Source organism: Neltuma alba, unplaced genomic scaffold (genome assembly GCF_004799145.2).
Source record: "Neltuma alba isolate B1F8T4 unplaced genomic scaffold, ASM479914v2 tig00010875_pilon, whole genome shotgun sequence".
Classification (NCBI taxonomy): Eukaryota; Viridiplantae; Streptophyta; class Magnoliopsida; order Fabales; family Fabaceae; genus Neltuma; species Neltuma alba.
Genome location: NW_021635666.1, coordinates 865,239 through 877,342, shown reverse-complemented (window position 1 = coordinate 877,342; position 12,104 = coordinate 865,239). Strand labels below are relative to the sequence as shown.

The window sequence follows — 12,104 nt, the reverse complement described above, 5'->3', positions numbered from 1 at the left end:
ATTTCAAAATTCTAAATTGGGAATGTAATAACCAATACTGATTTGGAATTTTGAAATTCAATAATCATTTTTTTTTGGATTTTTCCTTAGTTTTTTAAATTGTGAATTACTTTCATGCATAAATTAAGTCCTTTTTTTTGGTTAAAAAACTTTTTTACGGCTTGCAAAAAAACCTATACAAAATATTTCATGCAAGAAAAATGTCAAGAGTCCTGTACGCAAACAAATTATTGGCAAGAGTGATATAAGAACAAGAAGGCGTAGTTAATGGCAAGAGAGTTATCTATAATTTTCCATGGCATTTCTTAGAAGTTTTAGATGTCAACAAAATTAGTTGAAAATAACCATGAGTATTATATACAAATCACCTTAATAAAATTGATACTTTTCATGATACCCACACATGGGCGTGCATGTAAATAATTTACTTATAATAAACACCGCAGCGGATATATATATATATATATATATCTATATATAATATTTAGTCGTTTCCATTTTAACTTACTACCTCTAGTTTGGAAATTATCATAAATGTAACAGCTTAATTCATTTTATCTTTTTATATTTATTATTTTTTTTAAAACTACTTCGCCTCACATATAAATGTTGTATGAAAATGTGTTGCAGTTTTAGTAGGAAGATTTTGTCACACTTATTATAATAATTTTTTTAATTAGTAAAGTAGCTGTTGTATTAAGCACAGGAGAGAGTAACATTACGAACATGAAAAGACAATAATGACATCATAACCAACATAATAATACCACAAATCTCCTAAAAATAGTGATATATAAATATCCTGCAACAAATCTCACAAAATAAATAGTGAAACATTATATCTTAAGGTTCACCCCAAGGTCTACATAGCACGACAATACAATCTTCTGGCAAAAAAAAGAAAAACAAAACAAAAACATGACAATACAATAATCACACCATTAATAAAAGATCGCAGCGAAAAGATTCGTGAAGCATGCATGCTCCAAAGGTCTTCAACATGTTACCTACTCATCTGGGGGAAAAAAAATTAATAGAGGTCACAAAAAAATTCAAGTATATTATTTTCATAGGTATATGCATATGGACGATACTTAATTACTTTAACTTACTTATATTCATTATGTCAAGTTTTTCAAACACACAATATCATGTGTCCTATTTTTGAAACATTATAATTTAATTATAAATCCCTATTTTAAAAAAAAAGACACATGATGAATATAAAAAAAAATGATCTAAATATTTTTCTATCAGTAATTATATTAAAAATAAATTGTCAGGCCATTCAAAGATGTAATGCTTTAGATAAAGAGAAAACAATTTTGTAGGCATTCATACTTTCCTCTCAATTTTTTTTTTTTGTTGTATGTTTTTCCCCCTTAACTAATTCCTTTCATTTTATTTTGTTAGCAGCATTAGCTCTTACGTATGGACGAACGGGACTAATAGATCAAAATTACAGGAACTAATGGTTTTACTAGAAGAAAATTAAAAGATTTAATTAAAAAAATATAGATACAAAATTAAACATTGAGAGAAAGTATATGAACCTGGAAGGCTGGAAACATATATCATAGCCTGTCACGTGTCTGCGAAGCCATTTTTTCTTCAAAGCAATGAAGACATAAATTCGATCATACATATTCCTGAGGAACCGAAAATAGGCATTTCTCCATGGGTAGATGAAGAATAGGGACAAACATACACCCCAAAAGCTGTAAGCAAATCCAATTGCCATGCCCATCTTGAAACATTTTGAAAAATCATCATCGCTTCCTTCAATGATCTCTTTTTCCTCATTGGGTATTTCTCCTTCTGGATTATCTTCTGTTAGTGGACCTCCGTAAAGTTCAGGATTGCCCATGTAGCTAGATGCCTCAAAAGTCAGAAATTGGGTGCCCAAGGGAATTTTTCCACTCAAATTATTGTATGACAAGTTCAAGACTGATAAAGAATTTATATTGAACATGCTTTGAGGAATTTCTCCAACAAGTTGGTTCCTTGAGAGGTCAAGCAACTCCAACTCTTTCATATGCCAAATCTCATTCGGGATACTCCCCGTCAAACCATTACGGGATAAATTTAAAGCTGCTAAATGACCTGACATAAATAATTCTGGAGGTATTGATCCTGAAAGGTCATTCATTGAGAGGTCAACAGCCTGCATTGGAAGAACTCGAAAATTCATAAAATCAGAGTAGCCGTATTTGTCGCAGTCTCTATAAAATAAATGTTGATATTCCTCACAAGTCCTTGAAGAATCTTGAACAGTCCTTTGGGTTTCATGATAGTGAGAATCATGGATGAAATCATCCAATGTTTCTCCAATGTTACCCAAGCATTTTGGGAGTGAACCTGAAAGTTTGTTATTAGCAAGGGCTAACGTATTAATTTTATGAAACTGGCAACTTTGAGGTGGAATACTGCCACTTAAATTATTTGATCGGAGATAAATCTGCTTCAATTGGTTTTTCCGATGTATCCAACAGTCAAGAAACTTCTCAGAAAAATTATTGTGAGTCAAATGTAAAACCTTCAACTCTTTATTCCCCGCCATGACTTGGCATAAGAAAGGAGAAAGAGATCCTGACAACTGATTATTCCCAGCATGAAAGAATTGCAATTCTGAGTGTTGCCCAAGAGATTTTGGGAGACTGCCATTTAGTAAATTGCATCCAACATGTAAATATACCAGTGACGATATATTTACTAAGGTTTCAGGAATGGGACCCGAAAAAGAATTGCTGGAAAGATCAAGAACCTCTAATTGCTTGTATTGTCCCACCCATTCTGGAATTGATCCATCCAAATTATTGAACTTCAAGACTAGGATTTTCAACAGCCTAAAATTTGACAGTTCTTCAGGTACATGACCTTTAAGATAATTGAAGCTAAGGTCTAAATTTGAAACACTGCTACTTAGGTTAAATAGCCATTTAGGTACCTCAGAGTGAAAATCATTACGAGAAAGATCAAGAACTGCTAGGGAAGAAGAATTGACATGCTCAAGGGACGGTTGAATGCTTTTCAAGGAACAATGACTTAGGGTGTGTTTGGATAGAAACCAAACCATGGTTTCAGAAGTGCTTTTACGGATTACGAAGTAAATATGTGGAGGAGATTATCTCGTTTTGCGGAAAAGTGCTTTTGAAACCACGGTTTTGGGATACCCAAACAGGCCCTTAGTCGTAACTCCCTAAGTGAAGGGAGCAGGTTAACCCGTTGAAGCCAAAGAGTTTCCTCAGAGAGATCAGCATTGCTGAGGTCAAGATATTTCAGAGAAGATAGCTGCGAAACCCATATAAGATCATTGATTCTGAGGTCATCGTTTTGTGAAAAATCAAGATAAACAAGATTGGAGAAGTTTGCACCATGGTGGATGGTTGAAATCAGTGACAAGTTATGGACGGTTGGAATATAAATAGCATTAAAGTCATTCCCATGCAAATCCAAGAAGCTGAGAGATTCTAGTTTCAGAACATACAAGTTTATCTGACCCCCTAATCGGTTATCAGAAGGGAAATTCCGCGAGAGGTCCAGCTCCGTGACTCTTCTTGTGAGGTTATCACAGTGAACTCCAAACCAGTTACAGCAATCTTGTTCAGCAGACCAAGAATAGAGTAGGTTCCATGGATCTTTAATGCTTCCCTTGAAGACTTCAAGAGTTTCTCGATCTCTTTCATTGCAACCAACGTTCATATTCGCATGGGACGAGCCTGAATAGAGTATGATGATGGCACATAGATACCAAAGCAAATTAATAATCGTTTTTGAAGTGTAGGAATCCATCATAACAGCACACTTGAAGAAAGAAAGCAGGATAGTAAGTTTACTTGATAGTGATACTACTCATGGTCATCATAAGAGAATTATATACAGGAACCATTAATTATTTGATAATAAGAAGGTAAAAAAAAAACGAAATTAAATGATACTTCTGCAGAATTCAGATGGTCAAAATCAATTGTTGTTTATTCAAAAAGAAACCAACTGGTCCAACACGAATATGAACCGCGTTCATCATGCCCCACAGGCATCCTATAATTTTCTACGCATTCACTTTTTTAACTACATAACACTGTCGGGATGCTTCTTCACTCTTTCTGCTCAGGTTTCAATTTTCCTAATTTACAGAATTCGGTCATACTCCGGTCCCATGAAACGCGTCTTAGACCCTAATGATTAGGTAAGGGGTAGCAAACTAAAGTGAGTGGACTCAAAAGTCGATGTCGGGATTTGCTCAAGTCCGTTATTATGATTCAATCTTGATTCTTTTTGTTAAAAAAGATTGACCCGATTTTTAAGTTATTTTTATTAATTGAATCATCAGTGGTTCTTTTATGGTAAATAATGTAAAATAAAAAAATGATAACCAATAGTATAACATCCCAAAATTAGATATGACTGCTTACAGGTGAAAATATATAGGAAATTCTGGCCAACAGATTGGACAAGAGCTCAAGGACTCAAACCAAGTAAATGATAAAATAAAGCGATCTCGATAGTTAACTATTGGAAGTTTAACAACATCGAAATTCTTCTAATGGCTATGTAAATCATACTCCTTTATCCTTTTTTATAAGCAACAATCACCATCATCCTCTTGTCCTTAAATATAAACAGCATTTACAAGTTGTTCTAAATTTTTGTAGCAAAATTTTTATTTTGTCCCCATTAATTACTTATTTTAATATCCAGCATATTTATCATCTTATTTTTCAAACCATCATTTCTTTCCATCCACATTTTCTCTCTTTCATAAATAAGGGTATTTTGAAGAAATAACTTCCAATTTTACCTATTTATTAGTTTTAACTAGCTTTTCGATCTACGTGATGGAGTCTAAGGTTATTTATTAAAAAAGACGAAATGAATATTAAATATGGACACAAATTTGTTGGAAATAATCATAGGCCCATTTAGCTTTTTCTAGCCCATGTAATGTATAGTTATTCTAGATCTTTCTGTTTAGGGCTACAGGTCCCTTCTTTCTGTATCACCGGAGTCTATATATACTACACTGTACATATCATATAATCAAGGCAATACAATACATTTTCTCTAAGCTCTAAGGTCTCTATACTTCTTTAAAGTTAAAGTGTTAGACTTTGATTGGACAGTGACCAACGTTAGTAGCAAAGAGCTTTCGTCCTGAGTGAACTCCAAAAGGAAACTTCCGCTGCGCGTGTCTTGGCTTATTACTCTGTTCTAAATTAATAAATGATCATTTCATTGACTCGCACCACTGGCTCATGAAACCAAATCAAATGACGAAATTAAACCAAGTCATTTTACTCCACAAATCTGAAGCGGTGAAGAGCATGAAGAGGCATTCGGATTTGAGTAAATGGCGTCATTAATTCGGTGAGCAAGAATAAAAGGTGGAAGGAAGGAACGAAGAGGAAAGGAGGAAGGGGGAAAAAAAACCAAAAGAAAAGAAAAGAGGCATTAAATGTTTAAAGATCTTCAACGTGTAACTTATGAATTTTAGACACATGCATTCAAAAACTTGTAGCTTATAATAAAAGAATGGAAGGAATAACTTACAAACCAGAGGTGGGATAAGAAATGGATTAGGTTCCTCATTTACTTTTCATTAATTCCATATCCATGTTAAGTCATCATCCTTTTACATTCCTGTCTGTGGCCTTGGTGTATTAAAAACAGAGGGAAATAAATAAAACAAGTCATTTGGTCATAAATATCCATAAGCAATCCATTTATACAAATTTGAATGGAGTAAGTGGAAAATCATGTGTTAGGTGGCAAGATGCGCTGAATTCCACTGCCAATGCCTTCACCTATTGTTGGTCCTTTATTCGTATGAGGAATAACCTAATTAGTCTCTCTCTATCTCTCTCTCTACACACACACAAACAAACACGTGTTTTGCTAAAGTAGGTTTCTTTTATACTTTCTTTGGTCCTTAATATAAAAGCTAAATAACTAATTTAAAAATATTAAAGAAATTAACTAAATTAGTTATTTGTAATTAATAGGTGTTATCTTTCCTAAAATACCATTGTTAATGATGTGTATTAGTTAGAACTATCATATGATAGAACTTTTTATATGTGCAACTATACTATTATACTATAAAGATTACTTTGACAAAATTAAATAAATAAGAGAGACAAAGTAGACTGAAGTATTATATTTAGAATCAAATTGAATATCGAACTATCTCTAATATTAAGGCAAAAAAAAACTAGCTTTAATATTAAGGATCGGAGGATACTACTTATTATTATAATGTATTAAATGGTTAATATGTCCTGTACCATATATGTCTTGTGGACATGGAGTAAGTTGACTAAATACACAGTGTTAATACAAAAATTCATTAACTAAATATATGTTTCATAAATACTATGGGTACAGTTTATATGGTTATATATGTGAATTGCATATTTGAATAAGTTAATGAAGGGGTGAAGGCAGGGGATTAAAGTTAAAGCGCATCAATGTACGTAAGAAAAATTGATGCGATATTCGAAGACGAAGTTAATTTATTCACATACTTGGTGTAATGAGGAACAGTAGATAATCATAGGTGGGGAATGTAAAGAAATGTTTCAGAAATGGTATAGTGAAGACAAATTAATGCGCCAATGCTTCAAGTGTACGTTTACAATGAATTGTTTGGTATACCTTATATTTCCTACAGTCTTCTCTATGAGATACAAATACTTGAATTATGCAGATCAAAAAATTAGTTAAAAAAATAAATCTACAATGGAATACAACTTATTGTCACGTTCCAAAAAAATCAAGATGAGACCGGCGCAAAAAAAAAGGAGAGAATTTACATCCCTCGAGTCTTAGCTATATAAAAATCTTAATACTTACATATATATATATATAGATTTATTTACAATGCATAATATAAAATCTAATAATATATTGCATATAGCAAAAATTTATAAACTTGCTATGAATATTCTAACTCCTCAAAAATTCCACAACATCTTGGTGCAAGTGAGCTCTACTCCTCAATCGTAATGGTTTTAAACTTGTACTCGGAGTGTTATTCTACACAAGAACCCCTTCTCTCTAAATCTGAAATAATTGTCCAGACTTGTATCAATGTTGAAATCAACTCTTTAATGCTTCTATTCCAAATCTCGAAATTTTCCAGATTTATAACTTTGTGTTCCAATTCAAATTTAACAAAATTAACACTTCTGGATGCTCTTTGTAGTCGCAAAATTTGAACCTTTAATCGCTCCTTCACTTTTCCTTCATGATAGCCGAACTAACTTAACTCCCTTGTACCATAGGCTTAATTCTAAAGTTTCGATCCTAAATTCCAGATTTTAAATTCCATGTCGCTATTTTAAATTCAACAACCTAAACCCATGACCTACAGCAACATACAAACATATATATTTCTTGCGCTCTTCCTTTTTTCCCCCCTACATAGGCCAAAACATACACATTTATTTCTACAAAATCCCATTACCATTACAAATGTTTTTAGTCGTGAACTTTCTTGGTTTTATCTAAATTAATAACTTCAGGCTCTATTCAAATTTTTTATTCTATAGCAATCTATCTTCAATTATTTGTACAATTATTGTAAATGATCTTCTATTCACTTTTCTACTTTCTTGAGTAGCCTTGTCCTCCAATATTAAGTTTTCCAATTTCATAACACTCGATGCTTCAATCTTAAATCAATTCTTAAGCTTCCAATTCGGACAATAGCAGCAAGATGTGTGTGTGTGTGTGTGGTTTTGCTCCTTCTAGCTACATGAAGCAAAATCGCGCACAAATATAAATATAGATACACATATATATAGTCCCTGTTTCGAAACTCAGCTGAAGAGTTCAAAATCCAAACATCATACTTCTTCCTTCCGATTAAGAGTTTCGAACGGCAGCACCCTTGACTGAGATTTCCAGATTTTTACAGCACATATGTATAATTATACAATACTCTACTCTTTCCATTCTACAGAACCGAAACTATAATCGCACAAGACTGGAATCCCCTGTTTCAGCCATCACAACTAGAGCAAAACAACAACGTGCAGAAGGGATAAGTTACATGAAAAGTGAAAAACATACTTCATAGTCATCAATAAGCATCATTCTTTAAGTTTCTTGATTTGAAGGTTAATTTCTCTTCTTGAGCACAGATTTCAACAACCCCACAACTTCCTAAAACCTCACACAAATGACGAAACAGAGGGTAGAAGGAGGACTAGGAGGCTCACCTTTATCAAGATCACCGTTAGCATGTCAGAAAACGGCCTCAGATCATTCGATTCTTCTCTCTCTCTCTCTCACACACACACACACACACGCTCGCTCGCTCGCTCGAGGAGAAGGATGAGTCAGATGATTTTAAGAGTGGCAGCACGTGAGGTTCATGTGAGGGAAAGGAAATGACCTCCTTGCCCTTCTATCCTTTCGTATTTCCTACTTTATTCTTTCTCTATTTTTTCGAAACCATAAAATAAATTTAGAAATTAATCCATAATGTTTTATATGTATTTTCTTAATCTATCAACTTCTTTGACCGATAAAATAATTTTCTAAAACATTTGGGTCAACAATTATCTCCCCACTATTTTTCTTGAATTTTTTCAAAAGATAGACTTTAATTTCATAAATTAATCCCTAATTCATTTTAAGGTTTTTCTACCTCCATTAGCTTCTTTAACTCAAAAAATAATTTTCTTAAATATTTCAACTTAAACATAGACCTCTAACTATTTTTTCTCGAATTTATGAGAAAATAAGCCATTTTTGCTCCAAAAATTAACTTTAAAATTATTTAAACTATTTTTATGGAAATAGTCTTTTCCATTATATTTCCAAATTCTCAAAACTAACATTCCTTAGTCCTTTCCCAAATTTTTTAGGAACTAAATAATTTTAAGAATTTTATTTCTTATTTTTTTAAAGCTTCAAAATTTAAGATGTTATAACTACGTAAAAAAAGGGTGAGGGGAAGAGAAATCTGTTATAGAACACTCACAATAATGGCGGACGAAGCTTGCAAACACACCAGTGACCATGAGTAGAAAAGAACAATGGTGAAAGAGAAGAAGGATACCAGAGGAAGTTCTTTGATTTTTCCCCAATTCCTGAAGCTTCCCCAATTATTTTTAGGAAAAATTGGATATAAATTCCCATTTAAACAATTAATTGTAGGATGGGACCTAAGTTTTTGAGGTCTTTTTGTAGAATTAAAAATGAAAAAGAAATTACCACAATACCCTTAATGAAATGTAATTAGGATCAAACATATGTAACTAGAGATCAAAGATATGCAATTATGATGAATAATATGCAATTAGGTCCTATATACAACTAGGCATATGCAATATATAATTAGGATCAAATATATACAATTAGAAATCAAGGATATGTAATTAGGATCAATGATATATAATTAGATCCTATATGCAATTAGGCATATGCAATATGTAATTAGGATCAAGCATATGCAACTTAGGATCAATGATACACAATTAGGATCAATAATATGCAATCAAGTTGTATATGCAACTAGGCATATGCAATATACAACTAAGATCAAACATATACAACTGTAGATCAAGAATATGCAATTAGGATCAGTAATATGTAATTAGCTCCTATATGAAACAATGCATCCTCAATATGCTAATAGAATCAATGATATACAATTAAATCCTATATACAACTAGATGTATGCAATATGCAATTAGGATCAAGTATATGCAACTGAAGATCAAGAATATGCAATTAGGACTAGTGATATACAACTAGGCATATGCAATATGTAATTAGGATCTAGCATACGCAACTAAAGCTCAATGATATGCAATTAAGTTTCATATGCAACTAGATATATGCAATATGCAATTAGAATCAAGTATATGTAGCTAGGAATTAATGATATGCAACTCGAGTTATTTGGTCTTTTTACCTCTCAAACTTATTGTCATCTAAGGTTAGATCCCATTCTATAATTAATTTTTCAAATGGAGAGTTATCCCTAATTTTTCTTTATTTTTATTCATAAATATATATGTTAAAATAAAATACACATATCCTCTCTTTTTCATAATTAATCAAAAATTTTAAATATAGGTGTGAAATATGCAAATCATCATCATCATCATCATCATCATCATCATCATCATCATCATCATCATCATCATCATCTTTCGTCGATACCCATTGATTCTTGGGAAAATTATAATGAGATTCCAAAGAAAGAAAATAATTACTAATAAGTTCTAATAACAATCAAAGCAATTTATAATAACAAGTTTTAAAGTAAAAAATGACAACTGATGGAACTTGTTTTGTAATTTTGTTTTTTAGGAGCTCATTGTAATTCTCCCTTCATTTTTTCCTTTTTTTTTTTTCCTTTTCTTTCCCTTTTTAAATGAACTTGTTTTATCAATCAATCAATTCTTATACACTTTAAGAATTATCTAATAATTCTTGGGTTGTTACACTTATTTTTCAAAATGCCTCTATTTATTGAAATGGTATGTGGGATGCAAAATGAGTGGGAAAAGAGACTAGGGTGAATTAGTGAAAAAGACATACAATTACTCGACCAAGATGATATAACTTCATAATTGCTGCTACTAAGATATCTATCCTTCCAGTCAGAGTGAAAGATCCTTGACTACTCTACTCCTCAAATACATCTTATAACATTCAAATAATAAACAAAAATAAATTATAATTATAGCAGAACATGAATACTATTTTAATTTAACTACTTACAATCTTATTAATAATGTCAACAATAGTTAGATTGATATATTGACCTTTCTTTATCCTTGCATGCTTTCATACTCTATGTCGAGAAGGAGGATTAGGTGCTTGAATGACAATATTGGGATCTGATTTTGCAGCTTCTTGCATTTGTTTTAAATCAGCTTCCATAACATCTTGTTGTGCCTTTTTGTAACCCCCACGACACATGTAATGTTGATATAAATTTTTTAACTACTTCTCTTCATTTGAAGTACTTAATTTATACAAAAAGTAAACAAAATAAAGTTACTTAAATAAAATGATATTAATTTTTGTAAACAAAAAATTAATGATCAGGAGAAGTTTACCTAAAATTCAGAATCTAATTGTGATGCCATATGTTGTCACATTCTAAAAAATTTTATCTGGCAATAAAGGATCAAAAATTGGGATGAGAGTCAATATAGGAGTTAGACGGGGAGATTAAACAACTTTTGATATGAAACTCTGAAAAGGTCTGGATTGGAATTTTCATAATCATCGGTCTAGGAAGGGCAAAATGGAATTTTTTTAGAAAATTCCAGAAAATCCCCAAAAAATGGGAAAAGTGTAGAACAAAGGTTTTGAAAACTTGGTTGAAGCCCAAAAACTAAAATTTCAGTGAAAATGATTTATTATGAAATTTCCTGTAAACAGAGGTTTTTCAGAAAAATATTAGAAAATCAGAGAAAAACAATTATTCTAATTAGTTAGAGGCCCCAATAAATTTGGGAGATTGATGAAAAATTTATATAAATGTTCATTTGAATTTATAAAATTGATTTTAGGCCTTGACAGTTCAGAAATTAATTTTAGGGAATTTATTTTCCCGTCACGACACCGATATAGGCCTAACCGGAGAAAATTCAAAATAAAAACCTAGAGATGGAAAACAATTCTGAAAAATTTAAGATCATATTCCCATATTAAAAGGTGAATTATCATAGAGAGAAATAAATTTTTGGAGGTCCAAAAAAATTATGGAATGTTACTAGTGAATAGTAACTGATAAAGTTTCTAATTGGTTTGAGATAGTGATTTGGTTTGTGGGCCAGCTTTTTGAGCCAGTCCAAACCATTTGTGGGACCCACAATGGACCTAAGAAGGGCTCAATTTCGTGCACCTTCCAGGTCCCTCCATTTTTATTAAATAAAATGTGAAATTAAGGGATATTTGTGTGGAAAAATCTAGAGAAAAGCCACATGGTGAGATCTGAAGGTTTGAGGCACTTGATGGCTGCCAACACACCCTCTTATCTGTCATTTTAGGCATGCTAAATAAGGGGGAAATGGAAGATTATTTGGTCTATAAATACCCCTAGAAAATACCAAGAAAATATTAGAAAATTGAGA

General features: G+C 31.9%; 1 protein-coding gene across 1 annotated transcript; it reads right to left on the bottom strand.

Annotated features, from left to right (window-relative positions):
- Nucleotides 1-187: 187 nt before the first annotated feature.
- Nucleotides 188-3,702, bottom strand: LOC114759620 (receptor-like protein EIX2). Its single transcript, XM_028948830.1, has 3 exons — nt 3,174-3,702; nt 1,554-2,358; nt 188-212 (listed from the first exon to the last, which is right to left on the bottom strand). Exons 1-3 carry the CDS (start codon nt 3,700-3,702, stop codon nt 188-190), a joined length of 1,359 nt encoding a protein of 452 aa, XP_028804663.1.
- Between the last annotated feature and the right edge of the window lie 8,402 nt (nt 3,703-12,104).